This window comes from Odocoileus virginianus, chromosome 16 (assembly GCF_023699985.2).
Source record: "Odocoileus virginianus isolate 20LAN1187 ecotype Illinois chromosome 16, Ovbor_1.2, whole genome shotgun sequence".
Classification (NCBI taxonomy): Eukaryota; Metazoa; Chordata; class Mammalia; order Artiodactyla; family Cervidae; genus Odocoileus; species Odocoileus virginianus.
Genome location: NC_069689.1, coordinates 53,254,904 through 53,282,742, shown reverse-complemented (window position 1 = coordinate 53,282,742; position 27,839 = coordinate 53,254,904). Strand labels below are relative to the sequence as shown.

Here is a 27,839-nt window from a genome sequence, read left to right as displayed (position 1 = left end):
ATACCTGTATTAACTCTGTCTTAGACATTCGCTAAGAGGTTTTACTAAGAACACAGTGTAAAGTGCCAATGCAGCAGGTATTCAACACTCAGTTACTGTTACCACCCCTAGTTTCCACTCAATTTTGCCACCCTATCTTGACCAAAACAAAAAGCTCCAGGTGACACAATGAGAAAAGAGGATGAGTGAATGGATACATGGAGGAAAGGAGGGATGGACCAACAAACATATGGCTGGATAAGACTTGGGCCAGAGAAATGTAAAATTAAAAACTGCTTTTTTCATCATTTTGAATGTTAAGTTTGTACATCTGTTTCATCCTTCCTCCTCCTAAGCAAAAGCAAAGCCTACACACTTGTTTTGTATCTGATGGGCTACCAAGGACCCACTTGTCAAGTACCTGAAGAGGACCCTAAGAAGGCAACCACTATGTTCACAGGACGTCTTGCTCAACAGGGCTCGGTCCCATTGTGAAATGTGTACACCTGCGTACCAGTTACTCTACCACATGACCCTGAACTCGGATTTCAAGAGCAAAGGTGTCAGAAGATGGGTGTGGGGGCCGCACCCCCAGACTCTCAGAGGGGTCAGTGCTGCGATGCTACAGCGTAAACCACCCGCTGAGGCCTCGGTCTGCCAGGCCGCGTCTCTGCCCTGCACACGCAGTCGTGTCAGCCCCACCCGGGGAACACTGGACTCCACGCCTGGTGTGGCCTTGTGACGCGGGGCCACGCACCTCACCTCTCAGTTCCCCCAATTATAAAACGGGGACACCTACCCGACCCACTCATTAGGATGTCGGGAGCATCGGAATGCAAAAGGTAGCCTAAGGGTAACCAAAAAATAGATCTAAAACCATATGATGTGAAATACAAACGTTAGGTTATTTTAGTGAGACTCTTGCTCTGCTCGGGAGAATAGGGGCTGGGACTAAATGGAAAGCTGGTTGTCCCCGAGTGAGTGATGCCCACCCAGCATCCCAGGGGCCTTTCCCAAGTCTCCCTCCTCCTGTCAAATCTGCGCTGAGGGAAGCACTGGGCCCTGGCAATTCCACACTGCGTGTGTACCAGGAGCGCCACCATTTCTATAAAGCCTTGGGCCAGTTACTTCAATTCTCTGAGCCTCTATATTTTATCTATAAAACAGATAAAACCTATTTCACAAGGCTGTAATAAGGTTAAAATGAAGTATGACCTGCAACGTACCAACCATGATTTCTAGGGCACTGCAGGCATTCAACAAATACAGATTTGTTGAACTGATACGGAAAATGAAGTGAAGTACTGTTAGGACAAATACTTTCAAACTCATTCTTTGGGCAAATAAAATATTTTGGCACCTTTATGTCAACACCGGGGAGTGGAAATGCCTCAAAGAAATATTCTTCCTGTAAGGGTGACAGCACTGTAAATGATTCCTTACTACTCTAGTTCCAACAACCCAGAGGCACCGACATCACTGTGCGTATGAGAGCCACACTAATTTTCTAGTGTTACCTGCTACACTGCGAAATAATCTCAAACTCTTATCAAAGAGCAGTGTTCAAACGCTGCCTGCAAAGACTTCCAACATTTTGGCCATATTTTTCTTAATATATGAAGAAAAGGACAACAAAGGAAGGAAAGGAAAAATAAGAAAAGGGTAGATGACATCTATGTCAGCCACTGGGCTGTGCCCCTCTCTCCCTGAAATGCTATGCACTCTTCTCTCAAAGCGACTCCCTGAAGATGGTCCCTTACTCTTGCCAAGTTATAAACAAGGCACTAAGGCTTCACATGAGTGGATCACCCAACATCACGCAGTTCTAGCTCTACACAGGCAGACCCTGGACTCAAAACCAGACTGCTCCACTACGACTCTCCCGACCTTTCTACTGACTGTAATTCACAGACAAGTATAATTAACATTACAAAAAGGACAGTGTAGGCAGACCAATCAACAGGGGACAGGAAGGGAAGGTGAGCTTCACTGACCAGTGAAAATCATTTCAGTGATTTTATGACTACATAGGACAATTTCATACAGAGTCCCTTTGACTTTAACAAGGCATCTGCACAAATCTCACTGGGTTCTAACAACCTATGGTGTGGACATACGAGATATTATCCTTAAGTGATGAGAAACATGAGACTCAAGTGGGAAAGTGACTTTTTCTGAGTCACTCATGCTACTAGCTGGGGAAACTTAGATATTAAGTTTTTCATCCCTAAGCAATTCCACCATACTATACTGTCTCTCTTGTAGCTGAAACATATTTATAGCCCCTTTGTGTGTTCCAAAAAACGGCCATAAACTGTGGGATCAATAAACCCTGATTTTTTTCACACTGTACATGCCCAACCCTTAGTCATTATTCTAGAAAGTAGATATTACTGAAGCTCAGAGAGGAAAAGTTACTTCGTGTGTCCAAACTAATACAGCTAAAAATGGCAGAGTCAAAACACAAGCTTAGATTTGACCCCAAAGTTTGCATGCTTTGCCTTTACCATGAATTGCCTCTGGGTCTCAGCTCTAATGAGTGACCCAGGTCCTAAGGTTTCTGATTTGTCATTAAGTGAACGAGACATCAGGTAGCTCCCAGTTCTAACATTCTCCTGTCAGACAATGCCAATGCAACACTTCTCCAATGCTGTCATTCCTGAGCAATCTAACCTAAGAGCCTGAGGACCTGGGTTGTCTCCCTGCTCCGCCCCCATCACCGAGGGACCTTGGGCAGCGTGTGCAACTAGCTTCTCAAAACATGGGAGGTAACTGTGTATCCACCTAAAAGGAGGAGGTGCAGATGTGCAAGGTCCTCTTCGAGGAGTAAGATTTCTCAGGCAAAACTGGTAACGTTTTATTTACGGTGAATTTTCAGATTACAAATGCATCCATATTCAAAATGGACATCAAAATATAAAGCTCTGTGCTTAGTTGTGTCCAACCCTTGTGACCTCATGGACCACAGCCCGCTGGGCTCCTCTGTCCATGGAGTTTTCCAGGCAAGAATACTGGAGTGGTGCCATTTCCCATTCCAGGGGATCTTCCCAACCCAGGGACTGAACCCACATCTCCTGTATTGGCAGGCAGGTTCTTCACAACCGAGCCACCTGAGAAGCCCTAGTCAAAATAAAAACTAAAGCAAAAGAGCTGTAAGTCAACAAAATCTCTCTCTTCCCTGTCACTGAACAAAGTGAAAATTAACAGCTACAGGTTACAGAAAAGGGAACTCCCCAAACTGCCCTAAACGGAGGTTCCCTATAGACAGGAGTCTTACTTAAGAGAAAGTTTTTAACCCAAAGCACATTTCACATAGAGATGGCTCAGTCGATCAAAACAGACTATGGAAATAAGCCTTAGGGACACAAACGTAGAATGGAACTTGGACCCATATCAGCACGGCACCCTTTGTTCCCCACTCAAAACACTCGGTATAAGCAGCAAAGAATCAAACACCAGATTTATCTTGGGAAACATATAAAAGGACTGAAATAAACTTGATGTTTCAGCTGAGGCTAAACTGTCAACAGCTACAATCAATGTAAAATGGATACAAACGATACTTAAATTTCATACTAACTGAAATGGGAAGGTAAGAGGCCACCATGAGAATTTACAATTTGAAAGGGAGAAGGAGTAAGCATACCCAAGTCTAAAGATTTTAGTCAACTACTAAGAAAGATAACCATCCACAGTGCAGCAATTCTTAACTTCCCACAAATCTCACTGTGAATTTCACAAGATGAACTCTTTATTCAGAAACACACATGCATAAACTTCTGTTAACTGCAAAGGCTGTGGATCCCAGGAAGTCTCCTCCTGGGTTCTCTGAATCTCTGCGGGGAGCCTGGCCACTCTGGCCAGCCTCGCAGGAGATGCGGCTTCTGTTTCCAGCTCGGCCACCTTGTCCCTCTTGTCCCCTCACTCTGCCACTCTGGATCCCAGCTTCCTCATCTGTCAAAGATAATCTCATCTCTCCTGACTCTCTATGGTGGAAATTCTAGAAGAGTCTACTGACATCACAGGAAGAGTGAGGGCTTTAGTAAAATCACCTCCTGATCATTTCTTAAATTGCTAATTATGACTCTTAATAGTCTTGAGAGTCCCTGGGACTGCAAGGAGATCAGTCAATCCTAAAGGAAGTCAATCCTGAATGTCCACTGAAGGACAGATGCTGAAGCTCCAATACTGTGGCCACCTGCTGTGAAGAGCTGACTCATTGGAAAAGACTCTGATGCTGGGAAAGACTGAAGGCCAAAGAAGAAGGGAGCAACAGAGGACGAGATGCTTGGACAGCATCACTGACTCAATGGACATGAATTTGAGCAAACTCTGGGAGACAGTGAAGGACAGGGAAGCCTGGTGTGCTGCAGTCCATGGGTTGCAAAGAGTGGGACACGACTCAGTGACTGAACAACAATTAGGACTTGGCACTTTTTCTAGGCTGCAGAACAGTAACAGCCAGAAGAATCTCAGTTCAGAGTTAGATCTGTGGTGGGTGCTCCCACTGCCCTACTGTGGCCGAGACTTCTCAAGTGGGCTTTCCTTTACCTACCCTCTTTCGAAAGGAGCCAAGCAGCTCTCTCACATGCAACAGAGGTGGCAGGATAAGGCAAAGCAAAGTCTCTCCAAAAACACACACTCTAGTTTCCTTAAAGCTGTGCTGCAAGAACGGTCTTGTGACATCCTCTCCCGGCATATAAAGAAGCTGTTGTAATCATTCTATTTCCCCATCTGGATGGCAATCCGTAACCAACTCTGCTTCCCAGAAAAACCTCTGCACTCTAAGATTGAATCTGGAGAAAACTGCACTTGAACTTCATGGCAGTAATATGGAGCTGATGGTCTCAACTTCTGGGACGAGGCCTGTCTTCCAGAGGCAGACAAGCAGAAGGAATCCAGTCTCTGGCCAGATGGTAAGTGCGAGGGAACGGAATGCGTTGCCCTCTGGAATATGGTCCTGGGAGAGCTCAAATATCCACAGCTCATCTGACATGAGGTGTGCCCCCTCCCACTGTCACTGGACCGGAGGCACCCATCAGAAAGCTTTCTGCAAGAAACCTGTTTGGAGTGACTGGGGACATTATAACCATGGGCAGGTAAAGGAAAACAAATAGCCCCCCACCCCCCTTTGTATAACAAAGTTAAATTACATTGAGATCTCTTCTGGGCCCTTCCAGACTACCCCCCCCCCACACACACACACACATTTTAGAATAGTAAAAAATAAAAGGCAACTAAATCGAACCTAACATGGGTAAAATACCTGAGAATTTGTAAAGACTCACTTAATTTACAAGGGTCCCTCCAATGCTAAAGAACACAGATCCAATGGGATTGATTCTTGCTCATGCGGTGGAAAAGATGGTGATAATCATAAAGCAGTAAAAAATACATTAAATAAAAGAAATTATAGCTGACATTTCCTGTTTTTTATAAATACTCCAAAGAAAAGTACTGGCTGGGTAGAATGGATACGTGTATATGGATGGCTGAGTCCCTCCACTGCTCATCGGAAACTATCACAGCTGTTTTTGTGTGATACCCCAATACAAAATAAGAAGTTAAAAAAAAAAGTGTTGGCTGTCCTAAAGCATTTATTTTTCTATTTACTCAAGAAAAAGGAAGAACTCATTGAATGTTTTGACGAACTGCCTTCCTTCCAAGCACTCTCTGAAGAGTCAGAAATGTGTAACAACCGGACCCACACACACACAGACAGGACTTCCGACAGCACGTTTCCAGGACAACTCGGCGGTTCTTGCTGCTCCTCGCAGGAAGGGACCACTGCTCTCAATTTTACTTACAGAAATCACACTCAAACCAAAACTTAGTGGTTCAGCATACTTTCTATATGCAATTATTAAAAGTATTTGTTTCGGGTTAACTCTTTCAAGTCTTAAAGACATATCAGGGAAAAAAGTACATGGCACAGAAAAACTGTCCCCTCTTGGACTAAGTTGGGGAAAACTGGATACCCTGGTTATAGAGCGCTACCCCTACAGACCAGACTTATTCTGAGTTTTTAGTAAATTTAAGAGGCAAGAAACAGTGAGGGCAGAGAAAGCTGAGGAAAGGGGAGAAAAGGGAAGGTGACTTACGCGCGTTCCTCTCAGACAATGAAGTGACTTACGCGCGTTCCTCTCAGACAATGAAGGGCTGAGCAGGAGCAAGCTTACCGACCTCCAGCCCAAGGCAAGGCTCACAGCTGAGGGTTTAGTTCCCAGAGAAGGCTGGAGATGCCACGTGGGCGGGGTTACTGTGAATCGGGGGCGGGGCCGGGGCCCAGAAGGAGGAAACGGGAGACGGCGCACTTACTCGGTCAGGAGCCGGTGCAGCTTGTGATAACCCCGCTCCAAGGCCAGGCTCACAGGTGTTGCTCCTTCCTGGTTGTGGATGCTCAGAGCTCCGCGGCCACCTGGCTTCTGCAGTAGGAACCACGTCAGCCTCAGCAGCCCCAGCCGCACGGCGAAATGCATCAATGTCTCCCGGGGGCCACCATCTGCAGACAGCCGACAAGACAAAGATAGGGAGGAGAACGTGAAAACTCAGAACAAAAGAACAAAAGGATGGTTCAGATCAACGCCACTGCCTCCAAGCCCCTGAGAGCATGCCATTAAGCCTCAACATACAGCATGAACAATTTTATCCTGGCCAAGTAGAATCAGCTCTCAAAGACAAAACAAAGCTAGAAAAAAGGGTGAGAGGCCAAATCTCCTATAGGAGACAGTCCTACAAAAGAGGAACCATGTCTATGTTCTGATTTAATGCAGACGTCAAGGGTGACTGCACACATATGGGAGGGGAGGGAGGGAGACAGAAAAAAATTTAAGAAGTGAATGCAGCCTCGCTACATGGGGGTCAGGATCCAAGGGGAATAGCTGTTGGGGCTTAGATGGGTGTATCAAGAAGTATAATTACTTAAAAAAAAAATATCACCCAGAGAGAAGTTGGCTAGTTAAACACTAAAAACAGGTTCTGCTTGTTAAGTACACACAGGTCTTTTTATTCTCCCACATGAAGGCCAAATCAAATTGCTGGCAGTGGCAGCTTTTTCTTGTTGTTTGTTTAAGAAAGAAATGCATCTTCAGGCATAATAAGACAAACCGACTCCAAGATGATAGGCTAACAATTTTAGAAGGAAAAATATGTACCTGTTTGACCTGAAGCGAAGGCCCTTCTTGGTACAGGGTCACTCTGAAAGTGGCAGAGTGAGGAAGGACTTTGGAATCAGACAAACCTGGGTTCCCATTTGGCATTTACCGTCCGTGTGACTGGACACAACCCGTTTCAGCTCTCGGAGCTCCCCTCCCTGCCTCCCTGAAGCCTGGTACCACCACGTCCGCTCCCATGGCCGCAGTAACAGCTCAGAGGGGTGGGCGAGACGCCTGCCAGGTGACGGCTGCAGCGGGTGTTCAGTGAATGTTGAGTTCCTGCCCTTCCCCGCTCTCTGGGCTGTCCCTCCTGACCTCCAATCACAATCCAGGTTCACTGGCAACACTGCGCCTCGTCTGACTTGGAATGATGAGGCTGGGCTTACCTGACCCCAGGGAGCACCACTCAGAGTCCGGAATGGGAATGGTGCCCTGGGGTTGTGCCTGCTTTCACCCCTTCAGCTGCACTAACATCTCTTTCTCCAAAGCTTCCCGGAGGCCTCGACTTACCCCACCGGGCACGCTCACTATTCTTGGACCCCAGTGTCTTCCCCTTACATTTAAGTCCCTGATGGTTCAGATGTGAGCAGTAGGGTAAGAATAAATGCATCGCAACTCTGCAACTGTACGTGAACTTCACTGTCTTCTAATGTCACACATGTCTTAGTCTAGTCTCCTTATTGCCGGGGGAAGTTTCCTGGGAGGAAACCATCTTCCGTATTTTACACTGTCCTTACAGAACTCAGCACACTAAATGGTTTATAAATGGTGGCAGAGGCATAAGGCTGGAAAGACATCAACACTACGGAAGGAACCAGTGCACGTGTGGGTGCCAAAGTGAATAAACAACTCGGAGCAGGTGGCCAGGCCAGAAGAAAGGACGGAAAGAATTTTCAGAAAAGATCAAGTATCACCACGTGACTTGTGCCTTGCGCTTGTTCACAGGCACTGACACCCTTACCAAATACAAAAAAGCGAACAAGGCACTGCCGGGGAGCTCGTGATTTTTTACAGACTGGTTAATCCGGCCTCACTAGCCAGCACCTCCTTAAAGCAGTTCTTCTGCACCCCAGTCTTCCTCATCCCTCGCTTGCTCTGAGTCAGCTCAGCCTTCGAAAGGCAGAGTTCCAATAACAAGGCAATACAGCTGCTTGAAGCTGGCACCCTGATTCCAGCACCTGGAGGACCCAAATCTCATCCTACAGTCCTTAGAAGCAGGTGCCACGTCCGCTTTTAGGTCGTCCCCTCCCTGTGATCAACAAGTAATAAGAACAGTAATATCTGGTGAAGGCTGCTCAATGCCATGCACTGGGCTAGGTGCTTTGTATTCACTCTTTCCATTCTCACAATAACCCTATGAGGCCTCGTTATCCTCTTTCTGCGGATGAAGACAGGTTAATAACTGCTCACAGCAAAAATCAGCAAGATCTGAAGATGCTTCTGTCTTGAGTCTAGAAACCAATTCCTCTCCGTTACTCCACCCCATCTCTTTTTGTAAAAAAAAAAAAATCAATCACACAAGCATTCTCATGCTGTAGCTTAAGAAGCACCTTCTCTTGTTTTCCTCCAAAAGTAATTTTTCTTACCTAACACACACTTTCATCATTGCTTTTGTTGCTTTCGTCTCAGTTTAAAAGCCAGAGGATCTACAATTTAGAATTGGCCTCTGCTCTGCTTTTTTCTCTCTTGCGATCTTTGTGTTTTCTCTGTAACCGTGAGAGCTGCTCAACTTTGTTGTTCAGATCACTAACTGCATTTCCTCTGATGTCAATTGGGTCCTTTGTCCCCAATCTGAATTTAATTATGCTATGGCTTTCTGGTTGTCCTTGCATCATTTAAGACAACGCCCTTCCATCTTTGCCCTCATTGTGATGGCTTTTCTGCAGATGTAATTAAAGGGCCTAATCAGTTGATTTAATAAGGAAGATTATCCTGGCTAATCTAGGAAGGCCTAACTGAACCAGCTGGAAGGCTTTAAAGACAGAGCTGAGATTCCCCTGGAGAGAAAAGAAACCCTGCCGGAAGAGGACGGTGTCAGCCTGTGGCCGTGGAGTCCATCCAGCGCAGGACTTCCCCTCCTGTCCAAGGAGGACAGCCTTGGCTCACACTGGTGGGCTGGAACTTGCCCCCATCTTCTCTTCTGCTCTCGCCCTCCAAATTTTGGACTTGCTTAGCTAAGTCCCTACAACTGTGCAAGCCATTCCCTGAAATAAACCTTAATACTTATCTTCCTACCGGTTCTGGTTCTCTGGTCGACCCTGATTAACACAATCATTAAACTTATTTTTTTCTCCCTCATTGCTTCCTTCTTATTTTATAACAGGTCTGACTTCTTCAATCTCTTAAAGGACAAATGAAAAACCTCTTCTAAATTTTTCTTAGGTTTCTTAATGAAAATTAGAAAGGGTCCCATCTGAATACTCATGACCCTTTTCCGTTCCCTTTCTGTTTCACTGTTATTTCAAGGGCCTTAATGCTGGTTGGTTGATTTTCCTGTTTAACTATTTTCAACTGGAAAAAAAATAGCTCTGTGGACCTGGGCCCAGCTTCCCATGGAGAAGGCAGGAGGAAGCGTCTTGCTTCCTACCTGCTCAAGTGCTGGAAGCCTCCCTCACACTCAGCTCAGCAGAGAAATGGGCTGTGTCCCAGTCCTCGTGAGAGACGTCTGCACCTTTTCAAGTCATAGGATTTTCTGTCTAAGCAAAGGGTTCTGAATTCTGTAAACAAAACGGTGATCCAAGGCTACATGTGCTTTTCCTACCGCACTCAGCCAGCCTGCTCGCAGTGAACTTTGAATGTGTATCTGGGAGACTCCAAAGTCTCCGTTCCTCCGACTGTTCTGGTCTCCTCAAATAAACCTCAGGTCCAGTGTGATGCAGGAATCCTCACGCCTAGTGGGGATGGGCAACAGCAGGCCCATGTGAGAAGCGGGCATTTGGAAAAACGCCACTCGCAAACTTGTGAGAGAATCAAGGTCTGAGAGGCAATAAAACCTTTTGGAGCTAAAGTGCTCGATAATGAGGAAGCACTTGTCTTGGAGTCAGTCCTGTAGGTTACTATTATATATTATAAAATATCTTTACTAGCTTATTTTCTTTTTTAGCAGCTATGAATAGGTGAAAATATACAAAAATTCTAGTAAGTGTAGCTAAGGAAAAATTCCATGGAAAGCTCAAACAATCTAGAAAAGGTACGGGAATTAAAAGCCCAAATGATTACCACTGTGGTTTCACTAACCAAACACCAGATACAAAGAACTGAGAACGCAACAGCTGTGTTTAGTGAGAACTGGCTTAAACCTGTCTCATCCTTCTCTCCACCCCACACCTCTCTGCCCCAGAGATGATCAGAGCTTCTCGGTTAGTTATACAACACCATGACTAAATAAGAATGTAGCTTTCCCCCAAGACCGTGCTCCTCTTTGCTTTCTTTAGAGCAGGGCTTTCAAGGCCCACCTTCTGTTACCAGAAAGTTATGTTGGCTGCTACTGTGCGAGGGTCTTTCAGGGGAAAAACCATCTTCGTTCACCCTTTCACTAACCACAGAGGTGCCGAAAACCTGAGACAACTCAGTGAAACCTGGTAGCTCAGAGGGAAGATACTCCCATCCCACCATTCACCCTCCATCCAGATGAACCTGTATTATTTGCCTTTAAGGCAGAACTAAGGCAAAAAAAGTCCAGTGCTTCATGTAACTAGGCATCAAAGAACACTGAAGAGGATAAAATGGACAAACTCCCTCTTGATGATGTATGCGTAAAGAAAGACTTTAGAAATAAGCTCAAAAAAAATCTCATTCTGCTTCAAAGAGGTTTTTTTTTTTTAAGTCCTTTTATAGAACATGCTGCTTTCCCGCATCAGAGCTCATCACTGTTTTGTCCAAAAGGTTACTGGATACTGGCCATGGCATACTAAAAATGAAGAGCCTGGAACTTCCCTGATGGTCTACTGATTAAGAATCCACCCTGCAATGCAGGGGACATGAATTCGATCCCCAGTCGGGGAACTAAGATCCTATATGCCGCCGGGGAACTAACCCCATGCGCTGCAACTGCAGAAGCCTGCATATCGCAACTACCAAACCTGCGTGCTTTAGAGCCCAGATGCCACAGCTAGGGAGCCCAGCATAGCCAAAATTTAAAAAAAAAAAAAATTTTTTTAATAATAAATTTTTTAAAAGCCTGCAAACTAGCACACACTCCAGGATTTTTCCTCCATTTTAGAGATGAAGAAATTGAGAAACAGATTAAGTATTCTACACAAACTCTTGCAATGAAGACAGGATATTAACAAATTGACCCTGCAGCCCATGCTTTTTCCACTTTATGATATCAAGCCTAAGCCAAGAGTTTCTTTTATTGTTTTTAATTTATTTTAAATTGAAGGATAATTGCTTTACACTATTGTGTTGGTTTTTGCAAAACACCAACATGAATCAGCCATAGGTATACATATGTCCCCTCTCTCTTGAACCTCCCTCCCCATCCCACCCCTCTAGGTTGTTACAGAGTCCCGGTTTGAGTTCCCTGCTAAAACCAAGAGTTCTTAATGTCATGTTCACGCCTGTGGTTCAGGGAGATTGACTCCTGAAACAATATGTAAAATTTTGCAGGTAGGTTCCTATGTGTATTTTTCCCTCCAGAGAAATCAGAGCTATTTCCAAAGGAGTTAGTGACCTGAGGAAAAAAAGTTAAAAAGCACTGCATCTAAACGATTAGAGAGGGAGGATTAACCATAAATCTTCCCTGACTCCTTTGTACAAGTATTAGGCTGGAACACCTGTAAACACCCAGCTTTCAAGAGGAAACAGTCCAGTTATGTAACAAGTGCTCTATTTAGCTGCGTGATTACCCCAGGCACCAAGCTAACTTCTTCCTTTAAACATCTTTCAAAAAGCATCTGATGTGCAACTCTCTGCCCTAAGCAGACTGTTTCTTTGCATTTCTCCCCCTTCCCTGGTGGCTCAAGCAGTAAAGAATCCTCCTGCAATGCAGGAGATGTGCAGGAGACCCAGGTTCAATCCCTGGGTCAGGAAGATCCCCTGGAGCAGTGAATGGCAACCACTCCAGTATTCTTGCCTGGGAAATCCCATGGACAGAGGAGCCTGGTGGGCTACAGCCCACAGGATCAGAAAGAGCTGGACACCAATGAACGACTAAATCCACCTCCACCCAACAATAAGCAAGGACCTGTTATTGATGCTTTGTTTGTTGTTCAGTTGACTCTTCTGGGACTCTTCCCTTCTCCAGGGCCCTTTCTAGAGTATCATATAAACCTGAATCACACAGTAACTTTGGAAACTGACTTCTTAGTGCAAAACATTTAAAATGCATTCAGGTTCTTGCACATGTCAACAGATTGTTCCTTTCTATTGCTGAGTAGTATTCCATTGTATGAATGTACCATAGTCTGTCTGTATAGTCACCTAGTGAGGGAGATATGGGTTGTTTCTAGCTTGGGGTGATTATAAATAATGCTGCTATAGGTACATTAGGGCAAAGGTTTCTTTAGGTAAATGTAACTTTTCATTTTTCTAGGACAAAAAGCAAAAAATGGGAATGCTAGGCCACATAATAAATTAAACTTTATAGGAGACTGCCAAACTGTTTCCTGGGGTGGCTCTATTCCAGCAAGGTATGAGATACATTGTTTTGCATCCTCTGCCAGTGCCTGGTATTTTTTATTTTGGCCTTCCTAAAAATGTGTAACAGTGCCTTATTGTGGTTTTCAGGCATTTCCTTAAGTGTCCAAATTTGAGTTAGCCTTCCTGTACAAAAGAAACTTAAGAAGTACATGGAAAGTCCATAAAAATATTAAATCTGGCAAGCTTCCTATTAAAGACAGAGATGCTAAGGCCCAGAGAAGGGAAGGATATGTCTAACATCTCAGACCTGTGCTTTTCCTACGGTTCTTTTTAACCAGGTGACATGAACAAACTATCCAATTCCTGTGCCTTCTTTAAACAAGACAAAGCAAAACCACACAAAACAACTTTTAGCCCCATAAATAACTAATGCAACCCTTCTTGATACTGATTTATGAATGGCAACCAGAATAATCATTCCTTTTTTTTTTTTTTTTTCAGAATAATCATTCCAATCACAACACAGAAACAGCAGAGCAGGAGTGGACTTCCCTGGTGGAGCAGTGGATAAGAATCCTCCTGCCAATGCAGGGGTCAGGGGTTCGATCCCTGATCCCGTGAGCCAGCGACCACGGAGCCTGTATGCTGCGACGACTGAAGCTTAGCTGGAGCCCGTGCTCTGCAGTGAGAGACACCACTGCAGTGAGCGCAGCCCCCGCAGAGACGCCCACACAGCACAACAAAGAGGAGCCCCTCATGGCAAGGAGGGAAAGCCCACAGAAAACGATGAAGGCCCAGAGCCATCAATCAACCAACAAACAAATCAACACTGGAGGGGGGGGAAGCAGGCACTAGACATGTCGGATCAGAACACCAGGTTTCTGGGAAAGTGCCCACTGTCCTGTATAACGGCAAATCTTCTGACCTCTAGACCTCAGTAATGCAGAGGTTTCTTAGACACTGCTAAAAAGGAAAAGGATAAATGCGTTTTCCCTTCATTTGCGTATCCAAGGTTCCTTTTGTATTTTACCTGGCAGGAGTGCCCCTTCCTATCTTGACAGGAAGCCCCTGATAGTGGGGGCCCCTTCCTGCAGCTGGTCATTGCCCCAATGGTTAAATTCAGTGAGTCTAAGAGAACCAAAGCTAGCAAAACCTCGCTCCCTTCTTCCATGAGAACACCACAGCTATCTGACGGGTCTAGAGAGTGGGGACCTGAGTGCCCTCCCATTCAGCCTTGCTGAGCGCTCCTCCTCAGTCAGAGGCTACTTGCCTGCGGGAGGGCCGGGGCCTTCTGAGCGACCCCTTCATAAGGCAATAACCAAAGTCGAGAACACTGCAGGGCGGTCCTATGACTGTCCTGTTCTTCCAGAGATACAAGTCTAGAGGATAAGCAACCCCTTCCGGCAAGCCGACTGAAGTCAGCCTTTCCATTCAGTTTCTGCCAGGAACAGAGGAAACACTGATCTCTGTGTAACTCCTAAATCTCTCCATTAAGATCTGCACTCAGGAGGGAAAGACGACGCTGTTCGCTGGACTCCAGGTATATGCTGCTTCATCAGATGTGTGTGTGTGAGTGTACAGACACACACATTCACAACATCTAATAGGTGTCATTTACCACAAGAATAATGACACAGGAAATCCCCATGAGAAAAAGAAGAACATACATAGATACCTACTACATCACTGCTTTTTAAAAGGTGGAGCCCTGCCTTCCATGAACTCTAACGGGGAGAGAGAGCAGATGAAATAAACCAGAGTGAGTACGCTCTGGTTAGAAACCTGGGGAGAGCGTCCCAGGTCTCGGTTCGCTCCCCTGCGCGCCCCTCCTGATGACTCCCGTCTTTTCCTTCTTCCAACCTCGTGGACTTGCTAGAGACCTTGAGAGTACACTAATGAAAATCCTGTCTTTGATCTTTAGCACGGAGCGTCACACGTTCCTCTGCTGCCCTATCACGAAGGACAGGCCTCGCTCACACACGGGAGATCAGGCGTGAAGTCCGGGCCACAGAAGGCCAATGAGCCGCCCTCTGACAGCTGCCGCTGCGGGTGAGCGCTCTGCGGGGTCGTCTCATGGCAAGAACAGGCCTGACAGCTCAGCAGGAGGACCCAGGAGGCCACTGAGGCCACACCGCTCCTGTAACGGCACAGTCTATGCAGGCACCATGGGAGACAGGAGACCATCCCCACAGGAAAGCAGCCCCAGCCAAAAACAGCGAACCCCAAGCTCAAAGGCTGCGCGTCATCCAAGGTCCTTACCGTGTGAGGCTGCGTCTGTCCCCAACACATTCCACTCCGCTGGCAGCTTCAGGTGCCTGAAGGCCAGGGCGACTTTCTCATCGAGGGAGTTCACGTCCGTGGGCGGGGGTCCTGAGCGATCCAGGAAACGGGTGAAGTTCAGGGCCTGCTGGTTGCCGGCGCTGGTGGCCAGGAACTGGGCTGCGTCGTAGGCCTCGTCCTGGACGAACTGGAAGTCCTCTTCTGCCACCACGAACACGGGCAGGCCCTCTTTGGAAGCGCAGAGCAGCACCTTCACCGTCTCGCAGCAGTCATGACCTAAGGAGACACAGGCAGCAGGAAGTCAGGTCAGAGCCCTCCTCCTGAGGACAGGGCGCCGGCAGGGATCTCAGCTCTTCCTGCCTGACATACATGCTCCCCCTCCTGAAAGGAACCCCCTCCTTCCCCCAAGCTCTGATAGCAATCTTCCACACTTCGCAAAACTCCATCTCTAACTCATTTTTCACAAGTGCTATTTGCAAATATCAATTGGTTCCCCTGCTGTTGTTCAGTACATCAGTCATGACTGATTGTCTGCAACCCCATGGACTGTAGCCCACCAGGCTCCTCTGTCCATGAGATTTCTCCAGGCAAGAATACTGGAGTGAGTGGCCATTACCTTCTCCAGGGGATCTTCCCGACCCAGAGATTGAACCCGCGTCTCCTTGTCTCCTGCATCGGCAGGCAGGTGCTTTACCGCTGAGCCACCTGGGACGCCCCGGTTCCCCTACCGGATAACAGATTAAGTTTGTATTCCAGCTGCCACCATGCTGGCAGCATAATGTTTGGCATTAACAGTCTTTGAAAATCTCAATATACACTAATTTGTTCAACTTGAGCAAATTAAAGAATGAAAGCTCAAGGAGCTTGCGATGAGGCCTAGCATCCAGTGGGAAGGCTCCTGAGCCACCCTGGATCTGGAAACCCAGCAGGGAAAAAGTCACTTCCACAGGTTACCCGGCAGGAACTGGACTGAGGCCCCAGCGCCCCGTGGACAGAGCCTGGCAGGGTATGGTCCATAAGATGGCAAAGAGTCGGACACAACTGAAGCGACTGAGCAAGCACCAAACAGGCGACCTGATTTCACTTTACTATTGTGAAGCAATTCAAGGCGCAGAAAGTAACTTTTGCTCTGAGATGCCCATTCTTTCCTGTAATGCAAAGAGAACTTCAAAGAAATCGCCTGGTTTGCACAGGGATGACGCAATGCCGGGGCCAGAGACCACAGTGCCCACTGCCCAGAGGGGCAGAGACTGCACGGGTTGTGACATCAGGCACCTAGCCACCCGCCACCCAGGGCGCTCCACTGGCGTCTAGACCGGGAAGGTGTGAGCACTGTTCCCGCAGGGAGGCATTCCTGGAAAATCAGATCTTCCCTGGGATTTTCAGCCTCACAATAATATGCATTTCCAAGATGCAGAATGCAGTCATCAAAACACACTTTTGCTCCACCTTCAGGCACTGATCTCAGCTGGTTGGAACTATGTTCTTAACATCATCATTTCTTCCATAAATATCTTTCTGATGAGAAAAGAAACTGGAGTTGGTGTTTCTGTGTGAGCTGCGCCCCCTGGCGCGCTGCCTACGGAACTGCAGGCACCTGAGGGCCAGGCACCCAGGGACCACCCACACCCAGAGCCCTTCCTGGCTTCTGGATGAGCTGGAGGGTCTCTGAGTGCCACTCCCCAGACCACAGGCGCAGCCAACAGAGGCTTCCACCCGGCAGAGCAAACTAAGCTTTCTGCCGTCTTTGAAAGAGAAAACACTCATTTTTTTCCCCTGTGCGACCAACGGGAGAAGTAAATCAATATTCTATATACGCCCCCCACCACCCCCACCGTGTGTGTGTTAGCTGCTTAGTCGAGTCCGACTCTGTGACCCCGTGGACTGCAGCCCATCAGGCCCCTCTGTCCATGGGATTCTCCAAAGCAAGAACACTGGAGAGGGTAGCCATTCCCTTCTCCAGGGGCTCTTCCCAACCCAGGGATCGAACCTGGGTCTCCTGGCATTGCAGGCAGATTCTTCACCATCTGAGCCACCAGGGAAGTCCCTTTCCCCCCAGAAGCCTCTTTAAAGGCTTTCCTTTGTGACGAAAAGTCTCTCACTGGTGTGTAATCTAAGGATGGGAAAAAGCACTGACTAACCAAGAACCTATGATACACCAGGCATCTGATGTGTCATTTTCTCAACACAACAAATTTATATGGTGCGTACTGTCCTCACGTTACAGATGAGAAAACTGAGACTTCAAGAGATAAACTGCCCAAATTCACACAACCATGAAGCAGAATCTACCAGGTCTGATGCTGAACAACATGGGGTGAGAGTTCAGTAAAGCATCGCTTATACATAAAGTAACAGTGACAGTTATGTCCCTGTCTGCAAGGAGTCCACCCTATACTTGGAATTTCAGGCCAGTATGACTATTAAAGCAAGAGGAACAGGCTCACGAACCCCGGAAATCAGTCTCCATATAAATGCATAATTCCACCAGTTGCTCCCACTGCCTTCCCAGCTGAATTCCTTCTAGAAAGGCTGTGGGAATCAAGCATCCTCTGCCCACATGCGCGTGGCTGTTTATGTATACTCAGGTATGCATTTCAAGTCAACAAATACGCTGAATGTACATCTATTACACAAAATGAAATTGGGGGGAAAAATATTCATCTTTCTTTGGAGGGCAGCCAGCCTAATTATATAAGACAACGTCAGCAGGAACAAATCAGCTGGTTCAGGTAGTTACAGTTCAGGTGGTTTTCCTGGCAGAAAATATTTCTTTGAAACTGTTCTGTTACATTTAACAACTAACATCTGGGGAGTTCCCTGGAGGTCCAGTGGTTAGGACTCGGTGCTTTCACGGCTCAGGCCCAGGTTCAATTTTTTCAGAGGGAAAAAAGAATTACTAATATCTATCTGGACGTCTACCAAGCTCAGGACACTGTGAGTAGAAGCTACACACACACACACCCCAGCAGCAGCTAATCACAGGGATCTAAGCCCTACACACACACACACACACACACACACACACACACACACACACACACACACACCCAACAGCAGCTAATCACAGGGATCTAAGCCCTCCAGACAGACAGACAGACACACACACACACACCCCAGCAGCAGCTAATCACACACACACACACACACACACACACACACACACACACACACCCAACAGCAGCTAATCACAGGGATCTAAGCCCTCCAGACAGACAGACAGACACACACACACACACCCCAGCAGCAGCTAATCACACACACACACACACACACACCCCAGCAGCAGCTAATCACAGGGATCTAAGCCCTCCAGACACACACACACACACACACACACACACACCCCAGCAGCAGCTAATCACAGGGATCTAAGCCCTCCAGACACACACACACCCCAGCAGCAGCTAATCACAGGGATCTAAGCCCTCCAGACACAGACACAGACACAGACAGACAGACACACACACACACACACACACACACACCAGCAGCAGCTAATCACAGGGATCTAAGCCCTCCAGACACAGACACAGACACAGACACACACACACACACACACACCCCCCAACAGCAGCTAATCACAGGGATCTAAGCCCTCCAGACAGACAGACAGACAGACAGACAGACAGACAGACACACACACACACACCCAGCAGCAGCTAATCACAGGGATCTAAGCCCTCCAGAGGTTTAAAGAAACACAAACCACGCCACTCAAGGGTGAGAAGCAGTGCATCTCACGATTTCACACGTGGGTGAAAGGTGGCAGTTAAGGGCCTCCCACACCACCCCATTTGTAAAGTCTTTATTGAATCTGTTACACTGTTACTTCTGCTGTTTATGTTTTGGGTTTTTTGGCTGTGAGGCACTTGGGATCTTAACTCACCGACCAGGGATCCCTCTGCACTGGAAGGTGAAGTCTTAAACACTGGCCTTTTCTGATAGGTGTCCTGCTCCCAACTCTCCAACCCCAGAGGTTCCTCACTGCAGCCCTCAGCACTCAAGACACCCAGTCGGGCCCCATCCTTCCTTCCTACCTCTATCACTAATAGTAGTGATAATAATTATCACCATCGCTAACAATCTCTGTTCCAGGCACCATTCTCAGTGCTTTCCAAATAACAGCCCATTTAACCCTCATCACAGCCCTAAGCGGTAGGTACTATTATAATCCCCATTTGTCAGATGAGCAAATCAAGGCACAAAAAGGTTAAATATCTGGCCCAAAGTTCTAAAGCTCCTACAAGTGGTAGAATTATAATCTGAACCCAAGTTTCCTTGCTCTCAGGTCTGCCCCGACACCAAGACTCCCAGAGACAAGAAGGCTTGAAGAGGAAACGATGCTACCATGGAAGAACCAATGGGAAAGTACGGACAACGCCAGGCTCAAATCCTGGCTGTGGGGCTCCTACGCTGCCTGACCTCAGACCATCTCTGCTTCTTCACATACAGCGTGAGTGAGCTATGGTGCCTCCAGCTGGACCAGTCTGTGGGTTTTACCAGGCAGAAGGCGAGGAGACAGAAACTCAGGTCCCAGGAGTAGGAAACGGTTTCAAAAACGTAAAAATGGAAGCAGAGTCCAAAGGACGGAATAACTGCTGTAAGACACAGTGTCGGTAAGAGGACTAATCAGGCTACTTCTAGATGCTTCGTGTGGGGACAGACCTAGGTTTAAACCTAGTTTCTTACTTCCTAGACTGTGTGGCCTGAGATACACAATAACCTCTCTAACACTTTTAAATCTACAGAGTACCCTCATCTTGAAAGTGAAGACCTAAAATTTAGAAGACTCCTCTCAAATTCTTTAATACTTATCACCCCCAAACAACATACACACAGCCTCATTTCATTTCCAAATTAAACAGACAATACATATTTCTGTCAGAATAACTATAGCTGACCCTTTAACAAGACAGGTTTGAACTGCATGGGTACACTGATTATGTGGATTTTCCCCCACATGTATGTGCTTCTGTATTTACGATACAAGGTTGGCTGATGGAACCATGGACACGGAGGGTGGACGAAGGGACCAGAGCATCTGCGGATCCTGTTATCTGTGGGGCTCCTGGAACCCAGGCCCCTGCAAATACTGAGAGGCAACTGAACAATGTGATGGTTCTCACTCACGAATCTCACCACTAATAAGAGCATTTCCCATTTATTCAGGGCTTCCCAGGAAGCTCACGCTTAGTCCTTCAAGGTTACTTTTCTTTTTTAAAGAGAACTATTATGTGTGTGTGCACATATGTATACACATACATATAACACACACACACAGGCTACATATAAACACACACACACAGGCTGTATGCACATATACACGCTTCCTTGGTGGCTGAGCAGTACAAGAATCCACCTGCAAATACAGGAGATGTGGGTTCCATCCCTGGGTTGGGAAGATCCCCTGGAGAAATGGCAACCCACTGCAGTATTCTCGCCTGGGAATCCCATCGACAGAGGAGCCTGGCAGGGGGTCGCAACAGAGTTGGACAAGACTCAGTGACTGAAGACCAACAACAAAGCTCATTTTAAAACTCCTGACAGTCCTTCGAGGTAACTATGAATAAATGTCAATAAAAGCTAAAATCTGAGGTTTCGCAATTCAATGATGAGAATGTGAATAATGTGGGATCCAAACTGAATTCTACCTTTAAACACACTTTAAGCAGAGATCTTACACTAACCTAACCTACAGTAGTAATACCCACTGCCCCACCCAGCTTTCTCACCGTCTCCTTCCCCAAGCCTGGGCAGAGGTGTCTGAGACCCCGGGAGCCAGGTGTCACACCGTCACTACGGTAAACATCAGCGCTGCTCTGTGAAGTCACCTCCCGTGTATACAGGGGCCAGGCCACCGTCCAGGTCTTCAACGTCCTCTCACACTCCCCTGCACAGGCACACGCATGTGCATGCACACACGCGCACACACACTCTCTCACAGCCAAAGGCCACGGCGAAGCAATACCCACATAATCCCAAACCGGAAAGTGCAGAAGTAATGGATCTGCACAGAAATCTAAAGCTGCTAAAAGGACTGTTTACTTGCCTAATAGGGTGGGGACAACAAAGGGGGCAGAAAGAGAAAGTTTAAGAGGGTGTGTGTCTGTGTGTGTGCGCGCGCGCGTGCATGAGCTCAGCAGCAGAAGCACGCCTAATTCTTTGTGCTGCTTTAGCTGTTAGAAGGTGGGTGGGTGCGTGGGCACACTACGGTCTGCTCTATTCATGTGGAACTAAAACAAAACCGTGGGACAGAGGAGGCACAATGTCAGAAAAGGCCATGGGACAGAAATTCAGAGGAAGTCATCCAACTGTGTGCCCAACACTCTCCCTTCAGACACGAATTCACAATCTGAAGGAGAAACTCTGAATCATGCTAAGTAAAATGTGCCGTATAACTGGAATCTGCTTCGCACGACTATAGGCGCTGAGGGTAAGGAGAACGGAGGCCTTCCTGGCCCAGTCTTCACCAAACTCTCAGTTAGCTGGGAGCACAAACCAAGGGCCTCCCCGATATCTGCAAAGCCACCCTGCAAGGCTGACAAGGCTCCCCTCTCACATTTGCCTTTTCTATTAGGCTCAAGCGGTTCACCGAATTGGTGTTTAATCCCTATGACCTTGCAGATAAAGTATACATGGGGGAAAAAACATTTTTCAAAAGCAAAGGTTATATACTAATAAGGACCCATTAATAAAACTGAAATCACTGCACCTACCCACATAAAATATCTTACTACCACAAATTAGCTCTAAAGACTCAACTATTTTCAGGGGCCATTAACTTAGGACTGCCTTTGCACACACAAAATACAAGGTATTAACAATGTCTACATCTTCATGGCAAAAGAAGGGATGGGATGGGAAACCATATCCAATGCGACACAACGACCACAATTTAACTCCTTTTTACAAGAAAACAGAAGCTGCAGCATGAAGAAGAGTAACAAGGTTTCCGACTAGTCCTGTGGCGGTTTCCCTTCCACTCAGGTTCCTGGTAACTGAGAGAGGAAAGAAAAATCACAAGTCCTTTCAAAGAGGGGGGAAGTACTGGAAATTCTACTGAGACTCTTCTGAGGGAAAGACCTCCAAAGAATTGAGAGAAGGGAAGGAGAGAGAGAGACTGTTAAAGAAGCAAGGCCTGAACCTCAATTCCATTGTTGTTTTTTTTTAATACACTGACTTCTGAATATAATGCACAATCAGGTCCGGTAAGTTTTACATCAGAAGTATGGAGTAAATCATGGGCTGGGAGAGGTCCGACCATTCCTGAGTGAATTCTAAGAGGTCAGGAAGGAGACGAACAACTAGGGGGAGAGTTAGAGAGGACCACGTTTGAGACGGCCGTATACACGCAAGCACCTACAGAGACAGGGTCTACTGCCGTCGGTAGTTAAGGTCACTTTAACACTATCAGCTATTGTTGTTGTTCAGTCCCTAAGCTGTATCCAACTCTTTGCAGCCCCATGAACTGCAGCACGCCAGGCCTCCCTGTCTCTCACATCTCCAGGAGTTCGCTCAAACTCAGGTCCGTTGAGTCAGTGATGCCATCCAACCATCTCAACCTCGGTCGTCCCCTTCTCCTCCTGCCCTCAACCTTTCCCAGCATCAGGGTCTTTTCCAGTGAGTTGACTCTTCGCCTCAGGGGGCCAAAATATTAGAGCTTCAGCTTCAGCATCAGCCCTTCCAGTGAATATTCAGAGTTGATTTACTTTAGTATTGACTGGTTTGATCTCCTTGCAGTCCAAGGGACTCTCAAGAGTCTTCTCCAACACCACAGTTCAAAAGCATCAATTCTTCAGCACTCAGCTTTCTTTACAGTCCAACTCTCGCATCCACACATGACTACTGGAAAAACTACAGCTTTGACTAGAGGGATCTTTGTCAGCAAAGTAATGCCTCTGCTTTTTAACATGCTATCTAGGTTGGTCATATCTTTTCTTCTTCCCAAGGAGCAAGCATCTTTCCATTTCAAAGCTGCAGTGATTTTGGAGCTCGAGAAAATAAAATCTGTCACTGTTTCCATTGTTTCCCCATCTATTTGCCATGAAGTGATGGGAACAGATGCCATGATGGTCATTTTTTGAATGTTGAGTTTTAAGCCAGCTTTTTCACTCTCCTTAAAATGCTCCTAATTCAGGTGACTCAAGGCAAACAGATCTCTCTTACTGTACCAAGAGCTTCCACATAAGCCCAGCACAGCTTCTGAGCTAAATTCTGCCCCTGAGACATTGGAGAAATGAAAATATAAAGGGGGAAGAATGAAGAAAGAACAACATACAACCAGGAGCACCTGGCGGGAAACAAAACTTGAACCGCTCATGGTCCTCTTAAAAGCATCTAACCCTTTTTTTGAGCTCAGAGGTCACGAGGTGTTGTCCTCCTGAGGTCAGCGAGCGTTTCCACAGGCTCCTTATCACTGTACGAAGCACCTGTATCCATGGCAACAAAATGGTGCTACAGATAAACAAAAGGGCTTAAGCATGACCCAACAATTACTTCATTTCCTATTAGGCTAAAAGTGGCACACATCCCATCCGGGCCTTCTCTTTTGAGGATGAAACAATCGGGACTTTGTTTTGCCTGTGCGCCAACAAAAGGGAACCCTGGAGTGCTTGCTGGGCCAGCCAAGCCCAGACCACTGGGTCATTTCCTATGACAAAGAGTCAGTGGCGAAAAAGACAAAAATAATACACTTTACTACTTCACTCTGGCAAAGTATTTGAAACTTTGGTGTCTTTTTCTTTGCTCTGGACTGGTTACACAGTTAAAGGAAATTTTTGGTCTTCAGACACTCTAACAGGAGTGAGGACTATCTGCTGAAGTATGTACCTACTGTTAGTTTTCAGTGGTCGAATGGTAGATGTGCAGATTTGCATATAGTTGCCAAAGATCTCTGTATGTGTGTAGAGAAGCATTTAAGGAGAAGGGGAGAAACAGCAGGCCCAGGAATCACGTACACCTAGGGCAAGAAAGGGCCAGACTGACACTAAAAATCTGATGAACTATAATCTAGCTTATTACTCCAATCTTCTAGTCACTGACATCTCCCAAGCAGCTTTTCTAAACATTTCTCTCTGTCTGACAACATCCCCACCCCATGAAATTTTAATACTGTACATTTGTATGTTATATCTGGGCTTTATATGTGAAGAGTGAGCTCGGGGAAGTGGGTGCTTTCCTGGTGGCTCAACGGTAAAGAATCCGCCCGCTGATGCAGAAGATGTGGGTTCCATCCCTGATCCAGGAAGACCCCACATGCCGCAGAGCAACTAAGCCTTTGTGCCCCAACTACTGAGTCTGCACTCCACAGCGACTAGCCCCCGCTCACCGCAACTAGAGGAAGTCTTCATAGCAACAGAGCCCCAGCACAGCAAGAATAAATATGCAAACAAAGTTATACTTTTTTTTTTTGGAAAAAGAGTTAAAAACAATTTTTTTAAACCACCTGAGAACCAACTCTCATCCTGCTGGGCAGACACTGGCCCCACGGGGACACGTGAACTCCATCCGAGTGCTGCGCCCACAGCTCGAGATGGTGCAGGGTCCACACAGGCACTTCACCTGGACACCAGAGAGCACACAGCTTCCGCCACCTGGTCCTCCCCAAAGGTAGCCACGTATACTGATTAGCATTGGGACAGAAATGCAAGTCTTTTAAAATATAAAATCACGTCTGTCTAGAGATAGCCTTGTAGGAGGAGTACCTTAGGACAGGGAGACTTAGAAAACGTCCAGTGAAAAAGTAACTATTACTTTGGCAGAGCGCGAGGGCATCTCTGATTGGGCAAGGAAAAGCCTAGAACTTCTCAAGTGTTATTTGGAGACCTCGGGACGTCTACTGGCAGATACAGAGCCTTGGTTCACAGGAACTGAGAGACACGGTGCTTTCACTGCAGGCTACCTGCTGAGACCTCGGCTGTAAGCAAAGATTTTTTAATTAAGCCCCCAAGGACTTCTGATCATGGCAGATGTACTTTTTTCTTTCCTTTCAATAACAAATCTGCTTTATATAGTATCTTCCCCTGATAAGTGAGAAAGAAAGGAAAGATACCAAAGAGCTGAGTCAAATTCTGGGTCAAGGAATGTTTGCTATTTTCCTGTCAAACAAGAACCTTTGCTATGAATTCTAAAAGCAAATGACAGACATGTGGGGTGATGCTAGGATTTCATGTTATGAGAGATTCTGCACCAAAGCCTTTCACAAGGATTCACCCACTGAATACCCTGCCTCATTTTCCATCCTGCAGTTCCTGTTTGCTTGGTCTACCTTCACATTTAATTAATAAAAATGAGCATAGGACAGCACCTCATATCCCCCCAGAATTAACTTCAGCGGGTACTCAGATTTCTTTATATTACTTACTCATCCTACAGCCTTTTAAAGAAAACATCTTGACCTCACCCTGCAAGAAGAATCATTGTTTTGTTAAAATGGGATTGGGGTTGGATTTGTTTTATATGAAGACAAAAGAATAGAGGTATTTTATTTTTATTTATTACAAAGGCAACACCTTTTGTCTTTAGACATATGTTTCATAGCAAATTATATTCTTAAACTAGTCAATTTCATAGGTATTTTGAATGTAGTCTTATACTATAAAACTTTTTTTGTCTAGTGTTAATTAGGACAAAGACAGCTTTACTTTCAAAAGAGAGGACAGTATTTCCAAAGTCTTCATATGTTTTTCTTAAAAATTACTATATATGTTAAAAATTACACATACACTTTAAAACAGTCAAACAATTTAAAGGCAGATAAAGTCTCTAAGGCTCCAGTTAACTGTCCCAAGATGTTGCTACTCTTAACATAATTGCATTTTTTAAAAAGGGGGGACTGTATCATGTCTACAGCCTGTCTATGATGATAAGGCAAGAAAATGGCTTTACAATTTCTTTATAACTAAACATACATATACAATTCATTGTTAAGTTTATCATCAGAAAAGTCAAAAAGTGAGAAAATATGAAAAAGTGTTGGGGGGGAGGCAATGGACTGTAATCTCAATATCTGGAGTCAAAGAGATTTTTTTCAGGGACTATCAAGAAATGTCTCATCTCTTTATCCATCAAAATCATAAAAGGTCACAGATGAATGAACATCAAGGAATAGCTGTCTTAGGAAGGTCAATCAATCATCTCGTTTTCGTGAAAACTAAAATATTACACAACAGTGGCAGAGAAACATATGGAGAACTCCAAGAAAAATCAGAGCCAGCGATCTGGGTGAAACCTGACGTTTGCAGACACAAAGCTCTTGTTCTTCCATGGTCAGGCAGACGACGAGGACCCGAGGAGTGAGCCCCACATGGCGGGGTGCGGGGGGGACGCCCCAACAGCAGCTGCAGCGGACAGACCAGACCATGCGCGTTCCCCTCTAACCAGGACGCACCAGGCAGGTGCGGACTTGCCACGAGGGATCGCGAGTAATCTGACGCTGCGCTCCGCACAAAATCTGAGGCCATCAACAGGACACACAGAAAGCATCAGATGCAGCTCTGGACAGAAAACACAGGCTCCTGCCCCCAGACAAGAAAGCAACTCAAGAAGCCAGACAGTCCTCTGACAGTTTGCAAAAGAAAGGGGTGGGGGGCATTGTGTGTGTGCAGGGCAGTCTCTGAGAACCAGGATGAGTTTCAACATGGTAAAAACCTGGTCCCATCAACTGGTCCCATCAAGTGGCACCAGAGAACATGACAGACACGAACCCACGCCCTGGTGAAGCTGACGCTCCAGCAGAGGCGAGCAGAAAATAAATCAAACGTGTCAACGAGTGGGAAGTTGATCAGTACAGTGGAGAAAAGTAAAGCATCAAAAGGGGCCGGGGGGTGTATAGAGGAGGCAGGTTTTTAAAATACATAAAGGAGAAGGTAAACTTTTATAAAGTGGACAGGAAAGGCCTCACTGAGAAGGTGATTATCTGCGTACGACCTCAAGGAAAATAAGAAACAAGTCAAAGAAATCCCCCAAGGCAGATTTAAGGCCGTTTACTTCTTCACGAAAATATTAACTCTGTAATATAAACAAGAAATTCAAAATTAGCCTATGAACCCCCAAATCTGCCTGTGTCTCACCACTCCTCCACAACAGTTGCTGAGCCAGTCTGGACAACAGCAGCTGAAAAAGACAAGAGAAGAGGAAAAACCACACGCCGATGACCAGAGCGGTGAGATCCCCTCAAGTCTTTCCCGCTTCAGTAGCTAACAGGGGTCCTCTCCGCCAAGGAGGGAGGCTCCCGGGGACCCCTGCACAGACACCCAAGGCTCAGGCGGCGCCTCGCTCTTCACTCGGCCTGCTCGGACCACGGGGTCTTCAAGGACTGGAACCCTTTGTCAGCTCCACTGGGATTAAGGGCCCCATGCAGCAGCCTGACTGAATCAGGCGGGCTGCAGAACATGCAGGCCGGCGGGGAGCAGAGGGGACAAGTTGAGAGAAGATGGCACTAGGTAAGATCACAATTTGAGGGGAGGAAAGCTGCTGAGAGGCAAACTAGGAAAGGCCAGGCACTGGGATTCCAAACTCCAAGCAAGGGGTCAGGAAGGTACCGAGGATTCGGATCAAATTAGGGAGAAAGGGCAGAAGACAATGTCCATTCTGGCGGGCCGGAGCCAGCAGAACGAGACTGGTACAAAAGGACACCCAGTGATGTGTGGGGCTGGGAAAGAAGGGGTCCTGAGACTTATTACAGAGGTGGCAGCCCAGAGGCAAGGGGGGGAATGGAAACTGAAGTCGAAAAAGTAGGCTGGGGACAGCATACAAGGATCTGGTAAGAACTTTGAGCGCTTGGCTGTCATATGATACAGTGGATCTGTGAACCGAAGGCAGTAACTGCTTGCAGCCCAC

The 27,839-nt window shown here is 46.5% G+C and overlaps 1 protein-coding gene across 8 annotated transcripts in view; it reads right to left on the bottom strand.

Moving 5' to 3' along the window:
• The window catches only part of AKAP13 (A-kinase anchoring protein 13), a 314,021-nt gene that overhangs the window by 168,553 nt on the left and 117,629 nt on the right, over positions 1 to 27,839 (bottom strand). For 7 of the 8 annotated variants that reach the window (XM_070478204.1, XM_070478206.1, XM_070478207.1 and 4 more), the window contains exons 4-5: positions 14,976 to 15,272; positions 6,298 to 6,481 (exon numbers count right to left, since the gene is read on the bottom strand). In XM_070478204.1, the coding sequence (XP_070334305.1) occupies positions 6,298 to 6,481; positions 14,976 to 15,272 (481 nt within the window). Of the gene's footprint in view, positions 1 to 6,112; positions 6,180 to 6,297; positions 6,482 to 14,975; positions 15,273 to 27,839 lie in introns of those variants that run through there. The other variant, XM_070478213.1, reaches the window with a different exon arrangement.